The sequence below is a fragment of the Peromyscus eremicus genome, chromosome 6, assembly GCF_949786415.1.
Source record: "Peromyscus eremicus chromosome 6, PerEre_H2_v1, whole genome shotgun sequence".
NCBI classification, from domain to species: Eukaryota; Metazoa; Chordata; class Mammalia; order Rodentia; family Cricetidae; genus Peromyscus; species Peromyscus eremicus.
Window position 1 is genome coordinate 61,785,219 of NC_081421.1, and position 18,418 is coordinate 61,803,636.

At 49.3% G+C, this 18,418-nt stretch overlaps 1 protein-coding gene across 1 annotated transcript; it reads left to right on the top strand.

Annotated features, from left to right (window-relative positions):
- The first annotated feature begins 509 nt into the window (after window positions 1-509).
- LOC131912490 (ETS translocation variant 3-like protein) lies at window positions 510-6,112 on the top strand. The gene is made up of 6 exons (XM_059264777.1): window positions 510-604; window positions 697-934; window positions 1,128-1,317; window positions 1,727-1,841; window positions 4,796-4,801; window positions 5,646-6,112. The coding sequence occupies exons 1-6, from the start codon at window positions 544-546 to the stop codon at window positions 6,110-6,112; spliced, it is 1,077 nt and encodes a 358-aa protein (XP_059120760.1). The 5' UTR covers window positions 510-543.
- The last annotated feature ends 12,306 nt before the right edge of the window (window positions 6,113-18,418 follow it).

Consider the following 18,418-nt stretch of genomic DNA (forward strand, 5'->3'; position numbering starts at 1 on the left):
TAGTAAAAGTTAACAGAAGGGGAGGCCAAGTGTGGTAGCGCATGCCAGCAATGCCAGCACTCAGCGGGTGGCAGCGGCAGGGTCAGGAGTTCAAGGTCAACTTCACGTCAGCTACACCGAGTGAGACTCAGCCTGAACTACATGAGAACCTGTCTCAAAACAACCAGAAAACCTTGGCAGTACGTACACAGGCCACTGCTCCTCTACTCAACGTAAAGAAAAATAACTATCATTCCCTCTTCTCAAAATCAAAATCCTGCTGAGCCCTAAGGACAGTTTGTCTCTCGGTCTAAATCCTCCATCTCGGCTCAGGATGGAGGACCGTTTGCCATTTCTCCTTGGGCTCTGACCCAAGCCACCACCCGGGGGTAGCCTCTGAGCCAAGGAGGTCCCCACAGGTTGGGCTTACCCTGCATACAAGGAAACTCTTGCCTTAGCTCCTTTTCTGTCCTGGACTCTTCCCTCCCTCCTCACCTCCATTCTTTCCCTTGCTTTCAGCAGGCCTGAGGTCCCAACTCAACCCTTTCTCGCCTACCACACACCATGTACTGCAGCTGCTTCTCCGAAGGCATTCTGACCACCCCTGCCAACTACTGGATCTCAGGTGAGACTCCCGGCCTCCTCCCCAGGCTCTTCCAGTTGACTTGGGCGGGGCCCCCGAAGACAGTAGGTGACCCTCACACTCCCCCACCCCAGGTCTGGCCTTCCCCGATTGGGCCTTCAAAGCCGAGTCGTCGCCAGGCTCCCGGCAGATCCAGCTGTGGCACTTCATCCTGGAACTGCTGCAGAAGGAAGAGTTCCGCCATGTCATCGCCTGGCAGCAGGGAGAGTGTGGGGAGTTCGTCATCAAGGATCCAGATGAAGTGGCCCGCCTCTGGGGCCGCAGGAAGTGCAAACCGCAGATGAACTATGACAAGCTGAGCCGGGCTCTCAGGTGAGGAGAGGTAGCCAGCAGTAGAAGAGGCAGAGTTCAAGGGAAAGGGCTGCGGTTCCTGGCACTCCAGGCTGCTTCCCACCGTGGCAGGGCTTGGGAAATGCCCTCGCTGTGGGAAAATGGCTGGTGTCCTCCAGTTACCTGCTAGATGGATGGAGGAGGTGCTGAGTCTCTTCTTCCCTCAATTCTCTAGGTATTACTACAATAAGAGGATCCTGTACAAGACCAAAGGCAAGAGGTTTACCTACAAGTTCAACTTCAGTAAGCTCATTATAGCCAACTGTCCTCCATGGAAAGTGTGGGCACCCTCTGCCCCTTACCTGCTGTTGGGGTCTGCTGCCATGTGTCAGCCAGCCTTGGTGCCCGTGGCTGTGCAGAGTGAGGTAGGCATGGAGGCAACCCCTGTCCTCAGAAATCTGACAGGACCTGCTCTTCTGTCCCGGAAGCCCCAGGCCACACTCCACCTTAGAGACCTACCTACTGGTCTTCAGTGTCCTGACATCTTCTAGTCCCTGAGTACCTCAGGACCTAGTCTTCGTGAGCCACACCTACCTGTGAGGAAGGATGATTTCTGTGCTAGACATCATCTTTCAGTGATGTGTCAGAGAGAAGGTTAAGGGGTGCAGGGGGAGGTTCGGGGCATCTGAGACAGCAGCCACTAGCTGCTTAAGAGTCAATATGGGATGATCTTGTCACATTAACAACTGGGTGACAGTCCTGCTGTGTCTTAGAAGACTAGATACCAGAGAGAGTCTGTCCCACCCCAGCCTCCTTCTCCCCCCCCCTCTTTAGCCCCTACATAGCACACTGTACACCCACTGGGCCACCGAAACGCAGCTGGCTGGAGAGAGGACCTCCCGGGAGCCACTGGAAACCTCTGGAGAGAAGGGGAACAGGAGCTTCGATGGTGAGTGTTGAAGACGAGATTAAACAAAGGAGGGGAGCCTCCCAGGGCCGGCCTGGCTGAGCATATGCCCAGGCAGGCATGAGATAAGAGATCTTCGTTCAGTCAGTGTTTAGTGACTCTATTTACTAGGCATGAGGCCCAAACATGAAAGACGGATGGTTAGAAACAGAGTCTGGGAGGAAGTAGAGATGGGAGGGCTGCTAGTTCCTACAGGTGCCGGAAGGGCCCCAAAGAGGACTCCAGGCTCCCTGGAAGAGGGGAAGAAGGGCCAAGATGCCCTGGCATAGGAAAAGGGAGAGCTGTGAGGATGGAAGGCACATCTGGGATGCTGCTACTATCGGTGCAGCATCAAGGAGGATGGGATGGTGAGGGAGGTGTGGGAGGCAGTTGCCAGGCCAACAGCTACCCAGGTCCAAAGGGCCTCAAAACCATTTGAAAGGGGCTGAGCTTTCTCCCATAAGCAGAGAGTCCAGGAAGAAGAGGTATGTTTGGATTTTCATTTTATTTATTTGTTTTTGAGGCACAGGTGATGGGCCTTTATATGCTCATCAAGCACTCTACCAACTGAGCCACATCCCAGTCCCTAGATTTCATTTTATAAATTACAAAAGGTTCCAGTCTGACAACAATTTAAGATTTCTAGACCTGATGATACAACACAGAGGCAATATGCGTTCCGTGACAGAAAACACATCTAGAATTTTGAAGTTTGACCTTTCTGCTGGCTATCAACAAGAGGTGCAGGGAGCTGCCGCTCCAGTCATCCACATATCACGAGAGAAACCACCCAACACTCCACAGCACACTGCTGGACTGACTCATTCTGCAGGCTATATACACCCAACACACTTTTGACCTATATTACTTTCAACTCACCATGGGTTTGTTTATTAGCCCGTAACCCTATCGTAAGTCAGCACACATCTGTATGCAGGCTGTGTGTGGCTGGAATTAGAGGAGGAACCAGGCTGTCACTGGAAGGCTTTTAATTTTTTTTTAATTGTTTTTAATTATGTGTAGGGGAATGTGTCTGCACGCAGGTATGTGCACGTGAGTGCAGGTGCCCTCAAGAGGCCAGAGGCCTTGAATATCCTGGAGCTAAAATTATAGACAGCTGTGAGCCCTCTGACATTGGTGCTAGGAACAGACCTCAGGTCCTCTGGAAGAACAGGAACGCTCTTAACCACTGAGCCATCTCTCCAGCCTCCACTGGGAATTTTGTTGTTGTTGTTCAGCTAATCTAAGAAGGGGACTCTTGGGTCATGGGGTAAAGAAGGAAGCTGAGCTGAAGAGAGGATGTCAGTCTTTCTTCTTTCATAAGATGTTTAATTGCCTCCTGTTTAATGCACCAGGGTCTGAAGTTTAGATGTGAGCAATGCTGCCCTTCTAGGGCTCTTGGTCAAGGGCTTAAAGGTGGTTACCAATAGATACACAATTATAACTGCTGCTCGACACAAAGGGGACGACGCTGGGGGTGCTGGGGACAGCGGGGAAGACTTCCTTGGCAAAGTGACTCAGCAGACATCCGAGGTACACACACAGGCTCAGCTGCGCTTACAGGAAGAAAGGAGAGCAAGAGTTTAAAGGCCTGAGACAAAGAGGGACTGGGCCCACACTAGTGGTGGCACTCCATGATGGAGTGAGGGGAGGAGGTGGACACTGGTAGACACCAGTGGCACTCAAAGCAAGCGGGCCAGGCTTTCTTTGGAAAGACTCAACCCAAGTATCTTCTGCAGAGGTGCATGCCCCTCCACTTCAGGCAGTTTTGAGGATTAGGACCCCCCACCTTTACCCACCCACAGTGCAGGCCATGGATGCAGGGTAGTTGGGCCATCAGTCTGGCATCCTAGAGCTACCTAGCACATGAGGGGGTTTCTCCGTTCCTCTACCCCACCATTCTCCCAGCACCAGAGTGCTAAAGACACCAAGCTTACCCCTGTGGGAAACTATAAGCCCCAAATTTTGTACATTCCTGCTTTCCTTCACACACACACACACACACACACACACACCTTCCCTGTGCTTGGGCCCTGAAGGGCATGAAGGTTTTAGGTCAGCAGAGGGCTGGCAGCAGTCTTGTGTCATGCTTCTGGACTGGAATTCCACCACCTGTCCGACCTCCACACTCACTCAGATCATGGGGTGCCAAGAGAAGAAGCCTTGGACAGTGGAGTACAGGGACACTCAACCAGAGTCAGGAAATATCTCCTCCACATGCCTACTCGGCTACAATGTGGACATGACCCTGAACCCAGGAGCCCCTGGGGTCACAACCTCTCTGCAGGACAACAATCCTCACCGCATCTAAGGGCCCAAAGGGAAAGACATTGGTCTAGAGAGAGAGAACACCCTAGAAGAAGGAGTCCACATATTTTCTCATAGAGAATCATTCTGACTATTTTAATCCCTCATGAATCTGGCTTGAGAAATATTCCTAGCTGGTAAACTGGCTATATGAAGTACCACTTGATCTGCTTTCCCAGTTTTTATTCACTGTATCACACCCATGTGACCCCATTGGTCTCTTAGTTCAATGATGTGGCCTTGCTTAAAAAAAAAAAAAAAAAGTAGCATTTCAAGAGGGCTTGCTGAAATAGAAAAACACGGTGTGGAGCTCTGTCTAGCCATTTCCAGGAACCCCAGCCTGAGCAGGTGGGAGGGCAGATGGAGGGAATAGAAGGAGAACATTTTTTTAGAGGAAAAGAGCTATGGACCTAGCATCAGACAGAAGGGAAAGGCTGTGGATCCCACACATGGCCTCACAGTCCTGAACTTCACGGGTCCCTTCTTACACCTAATCTTAGCAGATGTCCTTTGATCCCAAGCAGGACGGAGGCCTTCATATCTAGGTGACAAGTGCTTGGTCCCACAATCAGTTCTTTACCCAGCTAACATGTGGAGCCTTTGAGCAGGGGAAGCTAGAGTCAAGACGGACTCACTGGGTTAGGACACAGACTATCGTTCAGTCTCTCCACACATTTCTGCTGAGGGCTTGATCTGTACCAGATTCAGTCTGGACCAGATTCAGAGAAGAAAGCCACTAACAGTTCCTGCTCCAGCAACCTTAGGGACACCGACATTAAAGCAACAGGCGCATACCTAACTATATGGTTTCCGACGGGGCCAAGTGCCCCAGGAGAGGCAAAGGGAGAGGCCCGAAAGGTGATCCCACAAGGCTGGCAGAGTCTCAGGACCGTCCTTCTAGAAGTAAGATAAACCAAACAAGAGCAAAAAAGGGGGAGATGAGCCCCCACACACACACACCCGGGGAAGGGGAGGGAGCACTGGTGGGGAGGATTCTGAGTAAGAGAGAAAACAGAAGTGGAGCCCCCTCAGGAGAGCCCTCACCTGACAGACAGGAAGTCTCAGGTTTGTAATGCCAGCACTCAGGAGCTGGAGTCAGGAGTTCAAGGCCATCTTCAGCTACATAACAGATCAAGGCCAGCCTAGCTCCTCGAGAGTCTGACAGAGGGAAAGGGAAAGGGAGGGGTGGAGAAGGGAGAGGGAGAGGAGAGGAGGAAGAGGAGAGAGCAGTGGGAAGGGGAGGAAGAGGAGAAGAGAAGGAGGTGGAGGGGCATCTGGGAGGCTGCCCTCTTGACCCTTTCCCTCTCTCTCTCTGTCTGTCTCTCTCTCTTTGTCTCTCTCTCTCTCTGTCTCTCTCTGTCTCTGTCTCTCTCTCTGTCTCTCTCTCTGTGTCTCTCTCTCTCTGTCTCTGTCTCTCTCTCTGTCTCTCTCTTTGTCTCTCTCTCTGTCTCTCTCTCTCTCTCTCTCTCTCTCTCTCTCTCTCTCTCTCTCCCCCTCCAGGTTTTGGCTCGGCTCTAGGCCCAGGCTGGCAAGGTCCTTGCTGCTGTCTCCTGAACCTCCAAGGTGACCTTCCCAGATCTGCTTCCTTGACACGTGCACCCTGCCCCTGCTGTACCCGGACCCACCTCTCAGGGCCCATCTTGCCTCCTTTCTCCTCAGAACAGCCCCTTTCAGGGTCCTCCAAGCCGGGTCCTTGGCTCCCAGGCCCGCCCTGTACGCCAGGTGCCTGGCATTTTCCAGGACTCCCCCTTCTGGCCAGGCCGAGACAGGGCACCAGCCAGAGGCTTCAGTGCCCATTTCTCAGGCCTGAGGAATTGGTGGTAAATCCTGGCCCAGGGCCAAAGGGGCGCCTGGATTCCAATGAGGGACTCTCCTCAGAGACTCAGAGACTCAAACTTGGAAAAGGAACTCCCATGCCCCCCAATCCAGAGAACCTCAGAGCCACGTGGCCTTTGGATCCCCCTTAATTGGAGAGAAAGAAGTCAAGGGGCGGCCCCTCCCCTTTCCCCCAACCCCGACTTTTGCACCTTCTCCTAGTTGGACACCAGCCAGACTCACTGGAGGACCTGGAGGGTGAAGCTAGACCAAGGTGGGGTAAATGTGGGCATGGGGAAACTGAGGTAGCACCCCCTCCCCTCCTGCCAAATTGTTATCAGACTAAGGAGACATTATTAATCTCAACGTTTTGGAGGGAAATAAGATTAAGGATTTCCATCACTGAACGGCCCCATGCCTGGCCACGAGAGGGAAGTAAGGTGCAGGCGGGGGCAGATAGGGCTGGTTTGGCTTAAGTCCGAGGGTCTCTTTCTTCCTCTGGGTTCACTTCCCCATCATGTCTAAGGTTTCCAGGACCTCCCCCTACCCCTTCACATGTTTCTCTGCCCTCCCTCTGACTGGAACCTCTGTCCCAGGAAGGCCCTTGCAGGTGCAGAGGGAGGGAGGAGTTGGTTTTCTCAACTCTGCAATCCTCCACTGCTAACTGTGAATAAAAAAGCCCTTGGCAAACTGCCCTCTTGGCCAACAGCCTTTCTCTGGTACACCCCAGGCTTGGCTGTGTTCCTCCTGTCTTCCCATCATTGGTGGTGCTGAAGGCAACCCAGGCGTCCTGCTGGGAAATGCAGAGACGGGCCTGAGGCTTGGAGTGAGACTGGAATCACTCACTCAAGCTCCTTCTTTCTACCATCGCTCCTGGGAGAAAAAGTGAACCAAGTAGGGGCCCCAGAGCTACCAGGAAATGAGGGAAGCCGGTCCCAAAGACAGAAGAGCAGACAGAGCAAGGGTCTTTGCCAAAGACCTTAAGACCCCTGTAGAGGAGCTCTGGGCAAGACTCTAATGGTCAACGGGGGAAAGGAAGCCGGTGCTGAATTTCCTCTGTCTCTGCATGGGTTCCTTGTGATGAACAGCAGAGCAGGCTTGGAGCACCTGAGCAGAGGACAGAGAACACATAAGAGTCTCTGCTTAAGACCAGATGATCGGTCGAGAGGGATGCGGCACAAGCCAAGGCCACTGAGCCATGCCGCTCTCCGGCCTCGAGGCTATCGATGACAGGGCTTGGATTTGTCTGCTGTCCTTTTCTATGGAACAGCCCATGAACTGGAAAGGCCCGAGGGTTCCTCCTCCCGTTCCGAGTTCCTCCTGGAGCCTCTCTAACATTACTTTCTGCAGCCTCTTGGTCTTGTGACCATGCACTGTCAGTCAACTAGAGTGGGTAAGAGCAGCTGCAGAGGACAAGGCACGACCCTCGCGCACAGACAGGCCAAGATGGTCCCTGTCTCCCTCCCTCAGCCCAATGTCAAAAAGCAAATGCAGGCTCTTTCCCAGGATTCCCCATGGCCACAGTGAAAACTACTTCCCCCTTCTCCCGTCCCTGAGGTCTCATCCCCAGAACTTAAGGACCAGCACAGGGCTTTTACCCTCCTCAGTGTAGAAGACAAAACAGTGTGCCGAGCGCAGCACCGGGAAGCAGAGGGTACACTCATCGGGCACGTGGCCTGTTCAGAGTGGCTAGCCCTAAGGACAGGGTTTCTCCATAAAAAAGAAATTCTATGTTCTCTGCCTGGCCCCACCTCCTCTTCAGTGGCATGTGGTGATTGTAATCCCATATTTCTTTGAGGCCTACATTCTAAGACTGCCCTTCAGGATAGGTAAAGCCCACCACAAGGACTCACTTCTAGGTGGTACTTTCTTTACTGGAGGCCACCGATCTTGAAGAAGCAGACCTTTTCCATATGGCACCATTGGTATTTTTTTTACTATGTAATTCATTGTTACTGAGAGCTGTCCTGTGCACTCCTGAATACTTACCAAAACATGGGTCCATACCCAGACAACAGTAGCAGCACCCGCCTCCACCCAGCTGTGACAACCCCAAATGCCTCCAGACAGTGCTAAACGTCCCCTGGGGAAAGGGGATAAACTGCTCTGGGTTGAGGGTTGAGATCCACTAAGTTCCACAAATCCAGGTTTTCTTGGCAAAGATGGAAGCATCTTCCAGGAGAGATGTGGGCTTCATGTTGCAAGAGTGCCCTCTGGTGGCTGGAGTTGGTACTCTACTCAAAGCTCTGAACTAGACCTGTGTGTCAGTTCCGCGTCCAGAAAGGAGTGATGGCAACTTGGAGTCTCTGAGATGAAGAAGTGGATTGCAAAATGCAGGCGTACTAGAAGGACCCTTCCCTTGTAAAACCTCCTTAAATATGATTGTCAATCCAAGGGCCAATCTGTCCAATGCAATCCATCAAAGGGCCAATCTGTCCAATGCAATCCATCAAAGGGCCAATCTGTCCAATGCAATCCATCAAAGGGTCAATCTGTCCAATGCAGCAACGCAGACAGTAGAGATTCCAGGGTTTTTTTGTTTTGTTTTTTTAAGATTTATTTATTATTATACATACAGTGTTCTGTTTGCATGTGTTCTTGCAGGCCAGAAGAGGGCACCAGATCTCATTACAGATGGTTGTGAGCCACCATGTGGTTGCTGGGATTTGAACTCAGGACCTCTGGAAGAGCAGTCTGTGCTCTTAGCCACTGAGCCATCTCTCCAGCCCCGAGATTCCGTTTTAATATAACCAGGCCAGCCACCAACTCCAGACATAACTTTGGCACCCTGTGACCTTCAGCCTCAAGTGCAGAAGGTGCAGTGAACACTCAGGATTTCTCAGGGACAGTAGTGTAAGGCATACTCAGCAACCACTCTACTCCTGGGCCTTCCTCTGTGGTGCTAGAAAATCTAGGAGACTCACAAGGGCTTGAGAACGTAGGAAATCTAACTCCTGGGCTGCCAGAAGGGACCTCTGAGATCCCAGAGGAAGGGGTGTTTCAGATCACAGGGAAGATGATCATGGACTTCAGATCACCTTCTGAAACTATAAGCAACTCCCCCTCCCCATTAAATGCTTTCCTTTATAAGAGTTGCCTTGGTCATGGTTTTTAGGATTCTGTACATGTGCAGCTCGGGGGTCCTGTGTCTTACGTCTTACATCCTCAGCAGACACTGGCAACTACGTACCCGTCACGTGGTCACGCAATTCCCACCTTAAAAAGCCAGACTCAGACCCCCCACACACACACTCTCTCTCTCTGTTCCCTCTCTGCTCCCGCCATCTTCCTTTCTGTCTAGGCCTGGCTCTCCTCCCTTCTATCCCCTCTTTCTTTCTAATAAAGCTCTTTATATCTCTGGTAGTCACGGCTGTGGCCCGTGACTTTTCCGCCGGTAACTAGTGCTGCCACCAGTGCCATTTATCATAACCACCAATGGTGTCTCTTCACAGCAATAGAACATTAACTAAGACACCAGCCATGTCCTAAGTGCTTCCTGTATGCCATTTCAACCAATGCAGGGACTTCAGGAGGTAGGCCCTGTTATCATCCCACTGTACAGGGGAGGACAAGTACAGAGAGATGAAACAGCCTGGCAAGCGGCAGAGGTCGGGTGCAGACCCAAGCAGTCTCCCCACAGTCTGGCCCAGATGCTGGTCCAGGATGCCTATTGCAAAGCAGTCTTCCAGCCTAAGACCTGTTACCAGTCACCAGCCTAAGACCCTTTCACTCCATCTAGACAGAAGTCACAGGGAGTGAAAGAGAAGGTCTTTGAGCGCTGGTCTTTGGATGACTCTGATTGGACAGCAGAGAGGCAGCAGTAGGTGGTGCCTCTTGTGTAGGCCAGGGTGCTAGATCCCTTGCTCTATAGGGGGTCTAGCTCTTGTATAGACCTAGGGAGTCAAGATTCCTCAAGCCGTCTCACAGGCTCCAGCATCTCTCCACCATCAGCACCAGCTCGCTTCCATCTCCCTGCCCTGGCTGATCTTGTGTTGTTCATCAGCTTCTTCAGCTCCCAGCCTAGTGTTGACACAGCTCAGGGAGAGGCAGCAGAGGCAGCACAGCAAAGTGCCTCACTGTGCTGAGCAGTCTGTGTGCATAGCCAGAGGAAGGGTGTCTGCACCAATCACAGTCGCTCACAAATGGTGCTTTGTGTTTGCACCAATCCTAGCCCTGCCTCTCTGCCAGTCCCTCTGTCGGGCCAGGAGGTGCTCCCCCTCTGGCCTAGGTGAAAATGGGTCATCTAGAGTTCACCGAGGCTTGTGGTAGCAAAGCTCTGACAGCTGCGGATCAAGAAATCAAATAGCCCCATCCCTCCAGTGTCTGCTTAAAAATTTGGGAAATGGGAAATGGACACCAGGAGTGCTCACAAGAAACTTGACATTGATGCTAAGAATGATTCTAACAGGCTCAATAGTGTGTGATACCTGCCAGTTCCAAAGGGAGGTGTTCCCCTTCTCTGTCTAGCTGGGTGTCCTAGTTACGGTGACTATGGCTGTGATGAAACACCATGATCAAAAGCAGCCAGGGGAGGAAAGGGTTAATTATCATCAAAAGTAGTGAGAGCAGGAACTCAGGCGGGGAAGGGACCGGAGGCAGGAGCTGATGCAGAGGCCATGGGGGGTGCTGCTCACTGGCTTGTTCATAATGACTTGCTCAGCCTGCTTTCTTATAGAACCCAGGACCACCAGCCCAGAGATGGCACCACCCACGATAGGCTGGGCCCTCTCCATCACTAATAAAGAAAAATGCCCTATAGCCAGATCTTTTTTTTTTTTTTTTTTTTTTTTTTTTGGTTTTTCGAGACAGGGTTTCTCTGTGTAGCTTTGCGCCTTTCCTGGAACTCACTTGGTAGTCCAGGCTGGCCTCGAACTCACAGAGATCCGCCTGGCTCTGCCTCCCGAGTGCTGGGATTAAAGGCGTGCGCCACCACCGCCCGGCCTATAGCCAGATCTTATAAAGTCATGTCACTGGAGATTCCCACCTTTCAGATAACTCTAGCTTGTGTCAAGTTGACCTGAAACTAGGTAGCACATGGGGGGGGGCGTGGCTCAGCTCCTGTGGCCCTTCCCCACTTATGGCCACTTTTATCCACAAAATGAAAGTGTTACATCATAACTGTCTTCTTTGGTAGGTCTTTAAACAGATGGTATGAGAAACCAAATAAAATCTCTCCTAAGCCTGGCAGCCTACATCAGTCCCCCAGAACCCCCATGGTAGAAGGAGAGACGTGATTCCAACGAGTTGTCTGGTGTCCTGCATATGTTCACTGTAGCATGAATGCACAAGCACACACACACACACACACACACACACACACACACACACACACACACAATCAACCAACCAATCAATCCATCCATCAATGTAAAGGAAAAAAGTTAAACAAATCCCACAGCTCTGCCATAAAGTGGCCTCGGCCTCCTCAGCCTCAGCTTCCACCTTGTCTTTTTGCTTTTTTCTTTTAAGACAATGTCTCACTATGTGAAGCTGGGTTCTGGCCCTCCTGCCCCAGCCTCTGCCACCTGAGTGCCAGGACTGTAAGTGCCACCACACCTGGCTCACACGTCTGATGCTAGCCTAGGTCAGCCCGGCATCCACCCCAAATCCCCTTTCACCCTCCCCTTTTCTAGCCTTTTGTGACTATTGTGCTCCCCACGGTGGCACCCTTCCCTGCCAGTCAGGGTTTCTATGGCTGCGGTGAAACACCATGACCAAAAGCAAGTTGGGGAGGAAAGGGTTTATTTGGCTTACACTTCCATGTCATCATAGCCCATCACTGAAGGAAGTCAGGACAGGATCTCAAGCACAGCAGGAACCTGGAGGCAGGAACTGATGCAGAAGCCATGGAAGGGTGCTGCTTGCCGGCTTGCTCCCCATGACTTGCTCATCCAGCTTTCTTATAGAACCTAGAACCACCAACCCAGGGGTGGTACCGCCCACAGTGGGCTGGCCCCTTCCACATCAACCACTAATTAAGAAAATGGCCTACAGACTAGCCTACAGCCTGATCCCATAGAGGTGTTTTCTCAAGTGAGGTTCCCTCCTTTTGGATGACTCTAGCTTGGGTCAAGTTGGCAAAACTAGCAGGCACGCCTTCTCTGGTCCTTTCCTCAAGAAACTGGAGCACACTGCTCCCAAATCAACAACAGCATCTGCCCCCACCCACAGATAACAAACAGGGAAGCTCAGGCAGGCGAAATGCCCACGCTGACTTCAGTTAGGTCCACAGGGAGAAGCGTAGAGTTGAAGAGGATTCTGAATTGTTCTGGAGGCTCAGGGATGTGGGTGGAGCCAGGTTTTTTGTGCAGTACTAAAGCCACAGAGGTACATTTTGATTCTTGTCTTAAAGCTCTATTCTGCGTGTGACATTGCTGACAATCTTTAATCACCAGGATCTTTCCCATTTTTCTCATTCTCAAGGCAATTCCTATCCACTCCGGGCTTCCCTCTGCACCTGCACCTTCGGTGTTCTGGAGGAGACTGCCCACAGACCCGTTTGTTCTACACCTGCTTTCTGGGTGCTTTCGACTTCTCTCCTTGTCTTATCCACAACACAAATGCCGACTCTTCCCAGATCTGTGCAACCCACCCAAGCATCAGAACCACTGGTCCAGTCACCCTCTGGACATCTCTATCTATATGGCCCATAGGCCTTGAAAATGCAGCGTGTCCAAGATGAAATGTCTTGTCTTCACATCTAGGGCTGCCTTTCAGCCCCCATTTCTATCTAATGCTTTAACTAATGACGCAATGCGTCCATTTACACCCAAGCAGAAACCAAGGTGCCAGCTTGCGCTTTCTTCTCCCTCAGCTGCTGAACCAGGCAGCCTCCAAGTCCTACAGTTTCACCTCCTAAATGTCTCTCAAATCTGTTCTCCCCTGGACTACTCCGCATTGGCATACTTTTGACATCCATCAGCCTCTTAGCCTAGTCTTGTGCCTAAAGTGCTAATATGCTCTGTTTAAAACACTCATCTGAGGGCTTGGAAAGATGGCTCTGCAGTTAAGAGCACCTGTTGATCTTAGGGAGGTCTCAGGTTCAGTTCCCAGCACACACACACGGCAGCTCACTACCATCCATAACTCCAGTTTCAGGGGATTTGATACCTTATTCTGGTCTCCACAGGCACTACACACATATGATGGACATACATGCAGGCAAAACACTATATTGGAGGATTTATTAAGGCCAACTCCATGTAGTTAAAAAGGAGGTTTATTTTGGGGGATAACTTATAGCTAGTAAAGGGGTTGGTTACAGGATCCAGGAGAGGTGAGGTGCAGTCCAGCTGGGTTCTCTGGAGAACTCTGCTCGGTCTACCATCCAGCATCCAGGATCACCAAGAACCAAGAGAGCCTAGTCACTGAAATGTGAGCAAGCATCGGCCATATGCTCCCTCCCCGTTCCCAACCCCACCCCCACACACAGGCAGCAGCCACCTTCTCCCCCAGCATTCAGGAGGCCAAGCAAGAGGATCAGAAGTTCAAGGCCAGCCTGGGCTATATAGTGAGATCCCATCTCCAAAAACAAGGCTGGCAGTGGTAGCTCATATCTGTAATCCGAGCACTCAGGAGGCTGAAGCGCCAGAAGGATTGCCTTGAGTATGAGTCAGCAGGGGATATATAGTGAGTTCTAGGCCAGTCAGGGCAACAGAATGAGACCATAGACAGACAGACAGACAGATAGATCTAACAAAATGATTTAAAAGAAAAATGTAGACAAAATAGTGTGGTGACAGTACTAGACTTCAAGAAGGGACATTCCTGAATGAATTCATATTGACTTCATCACATACCAAAAGTCTAGAAAAATAAACAAGATCTAATACTAGCAGTTATCTGTTGGGAAGAAATGTACAGATGTGAGAAGTGGGTTCCTCAGCACATGTGTTATAAGACTATATTGTGGCCGGGCGGTGGTGGCGCACGCCTTTAATCCCAGCACTCGGGAGGCAGAGCCAGGCGGATCTCTGTGAGTTCGAGGCCAGCCTGGGCTACCAAGTAAGTTCCAGGAAAGGCGCAAAACTACACAGAGAAACCCTGCCTCGAAAAACCAGAAAAAAAAAAAAAAGACTATATTGTGTTTATTTTTGCAAGATTTAGTTTTTTGAGATAGAGTTTCATGTAGCCTAGGATAGCCTCAGACTCACTAGGTAGACAAGAATGGTCTTGAATTCTTCCTGATGCTGCTGACTCCACACCTTGAGTCTTGGGTTCCAGATGTGTACCAATCATGCCTGGCATCACTATGTTCATCACATCATTATGTTCACACAAAATCAAATAAACATAAAATGATGCTATTACCTGCCAAACTACTTCACAGCATCAAGATGGAAGGCCAGCAAAACAGTGCAAAGGCATGTGCTACTCTTGTGAGGCATAAGCAATAGTGGCATTTTTATTATGAAGCTGCTGTTCTGCGGTTGTGTTAATTATAAAGACAAATGTGCTGTATACCTTCCTTCCTCCATGCTGCACCGCCCTCCATCGGACCTACTAGGGGAGTTCAAGCTTGCTTTCCAAAAGGTCAGTGACAAGCAGATTGACACATAATCTCACACCTGCTTCTAACACAGAGGTTCCCACACTTGATCCTTCCTGACACTCGAACCCCTGCTATCGACTCCACACATTCTTTTCTCATTACTCTAGTATGCACATGGGGGGCTGGTGATCTTCCCTCACTAACCCTGGCATCCTCACAGGAACCCCAAGGCTGTAAATCTAAGGAGCAAGCCAACAGCACGCTCCACACAGACACCAGATGCTGAACCCCGAGAACTTGACAGAGAATCTCAGTCACCAATGGCATTTCTGCTTCTCATTCCTTGTCCCCTTTATCAATATTTCCAAGAGACAGGGACTTAAGGGAAGGAATTTTAAGGTTTGCTTTTGGAGGCTGTCCAGGAAACAGGCAATTCCTGAGCACTGTCCACAGCCAGAGGCTCCTGAGGTTAAGAATTCTGCAGGGAGCCCCTACCAGTTCAAGTCATGGCCAAAAAGAATTTAAGGAACTGGTTAAACACAGGGTTCAGTACCATAGGCTTATTCATTCAACAAGTATTTAATGAATGCCTACTAAGTGCCAGGCACTGTCCCAGATAAATAACATGTTGGATCCTATTCGCCAAAAAGAAAATTTTAATTTTGATTTAAAGCATTTTCCAGTTGCCAAGGCATAAATCCTCCCATCACAATCAGCGTCCAGCTACCTGACCATGGTGAATGTGGAACTGGGAAGATATCTGAACACCTCTGCACAATGAACAACGTACATGCAGACCATATTCATCAGTTCTTAATAGTTTCTATCAAGTGCTAACTAAATGTCAGATAATACTCTAGAACTTTATAGTCATATTTGCTAATTTTCTCATCATTGTGACAAAATTCCTATTGCAAACAACTTTAAAGACCTATTTGGTCATAGTCTCAAAGGTTTAGGTCTTGGTTGTTTAGTCAAAACACCATAGTGTCAGGGGTATGTACAGAGAAGGCTCTTCACCCTCTGGCAGGTAGGAAGCTGAGAGAGTAAGGAAGTGATAGAGGCCAGACACGCCTCCAGGGAGACACCCCCCCACACACACACTCCCTAAAGTTTCCAGATCCCCCATCAAAGACTAGGAGGAGAAGAAGAGGAGGGAGAGGGATGGAAGAAGAAGAAATGATGAATTTGGAATAATCTCAGGTATTCCTGGGACATAGAATTAAACAAAGACAAGGAAGTGATATCATAGGAAACAGGGAATACACAAAGAAAGAGGCACAGCAACCATGCAGTTGGCAACCAAGACAGTGCCAGGCACATGGTATCTCCAACTGTGAGCGGGAGTTTGGGATTTATTCAAATGCACCAGAGATACCTTAAATCTTCATTTCTACCATCTGTTAGGTGTGTATAAAAATTCCCTTCCTGTCTCTTTCTCCTTTCTCTCTCTGTATTTTTTTCACTTTGCTCCTGTGTTTTGCCCTTTTTTTTCTTTTTATTATACTTTTATTTACTTGTGTCTTAGTTAGGGTTTCTATTGCTGTGACGAGACACCGTGACCATGGCAACTCTTCTTATAAAGGAAAACATTTCATTTGGGAGCTTGTTTACAGTTCAGAGATTTAGTCCAAATGTCGTCATGGCGGGAAGCCTGGCGGCATGCAGGCAAACATGGTGCTGGAGAAGCAGCTGAGAGTTCTACATCCACATCTGAAGGCAGGAGGAAGAGAGAGTGACACTGGGCCTGGCTTGAGCATCTGAAACCTCAAAGCCCGCTCCCAATGACACACTTCCTCCAACAAGGCCACATCTATTAATAGTACCACTTCCCATGAACCCATGGGGGCCATTTTCACTCAAACCACCAAAACTGGTTTATTTTTGTGGTTCTTGAGATTGAACCCAGGCCCTGCACATGTTAGATAAGCATACTCTCTCTGCTCTGAGGAATATCCCCAGCTCTCTTTTATACACTAAGTAGAATCATATCATATTTTTTTCAAAACATATTTTTATATGCCTATCTAATACCATGTATGTATATTTTTCATATTAGGCAAAATCTCTTCTTTTTCTTCTGTGCCCTATGTTTCTTCCTTTTTTTCTAGTACTTTCTTTAAAATTTGTCTTATTAGTATTGAAAAAAAAACTGTTATGGAAGCTGGAAGGATGGCTCAGTAGGTAAGAATGCCTTCTCTGTAAGTAGGGAGGACCTGAGTTCAAATCGCCCACATCCAAGTAAAAAGCAAGGCATAGATGCTTGCTCAGCCATGTTCATTGTCTCTCTATTCACAATAGCTAGGAAAGGGAAACAACTTGAGTGTCCTTCAATCGACGAGTGGAAATGAAATGTGGTAAATACACACAATGGAAAAGTATTCCACTGTTAAGGTGTCCCAGACCCAGAAAGACAAACCTTGCATCTCTCTCATCTTCAGTTCCTAGCACCAAGTTTTTACATGTGACTATATAACCTGGAATAACTGCAGAAACCCAAGTAAAGGGGGACCACGCAGGGGGTGGAAAGAAAGGAGAATAGCAGGGTACAAGTGACTTGAAGGGGAATGGGAAAAATAGGGGAAAGGCTTTAGCTAGGGAGAAAGGAGGAGATTAGTACAGAATAAGGAGGGAGAAGGGTAATTAATACAGAAGATGGAGGGAGGAGGGTAAACTAACAGTAAGTATGTCTGAAAAAGGCATAAGAAATCATATTATCTATCTACCTAAAATTATATATTATATACACACATATATTGTTTAAATGAAAAATTTTTCCTATCTGGGCTAACAATGCTCTCCTCAAAAGCCATAAACTGCCTGACAAAAACCCTAACGCCGGGCATATGAAGTCTCCTTTTGATATGTTGGTCAGAGTTGTCCAAGAAACTCCCCAAACATTGTGGACTACTTCAGTTGCCATTGGTTGTCGCCCAGAGGTGGAAGACAAGTCCCTGTTGATAAGGATATCATGCACTTTGAACGCAGGACCCAGAGGACCTGAGCTGGTTATGACCAGAAAGCCTCTTCCTTAGGACTAGCTTTGCAGTACCAGAAGGTGCCATGCAGGCTTCCAAGAGAGAGAAGCAACCAACAGTCCCAACCAGCTATTAGGCTAATGAACTAAAACTACAGCTGGCCTGGCAGGATCACCTTGAGGGTGCAATAATCCCTTGTGTACCTCGTAGGTAATCATCAGATCTCTAATTGGACTTAAGGCCCATTCAATAAGAGGTAAACTGTGCCTAGTACTAGAAACCTAGCTGACTATCTGGGGCTAGAGAAGCCATGGATCTCTGGAGGACCACCTACGACCACCACTTTACTAAACCAGCATAATCCCTACGGATATTCTAAATATTTATCCTTATATCCACAGGTAAGTGCAGATCTCACCCATCAAAGAAACTTCTCCCTGCAGCAGACTGAGACTATTACAGAAAACCACCACCAATCAAAAGTCAGGGGAACCATGTGGAGCCCAGTCCCAACTGATGTATCTACAGTACAACTCCTGTACCTAAGGCTCAGGGAACACTGTGGAAGAGAGAGCAGAAAGGTCGTAAAAGCCAGAGAACCAGTAAGTCCGCTGTGAGAGTGTGTCTCCTAGAAGCTAGAGCCATGAAGTCTAGAAGTGTGTCTCCTAGAAGCAAGCACCACACCAACGTGCTAGAGCTCATGGGGCCCTAATCCTAAACAAAGAACTGCAGGGAACTAAGGAATGCTGAGGATGGGAGACACAGCCTTCCCTAGGGAAGAGAACACCAACTGGTTATCAACCCTCAAATGGCTGTCCCTGAAAAAACACACATACAAGTAGCATTATACGGACTAAGTTGTATTTATATATTTAGGAATATGTATGCATAAATATGTGTATTCAGAATTAAAGAAAAGCAGGCCATGAATTTGAGTGAGGAAAAGGAGGGGCACATGGGAGAGGCTAGAGAGAAGAAAGGGGAGAGGG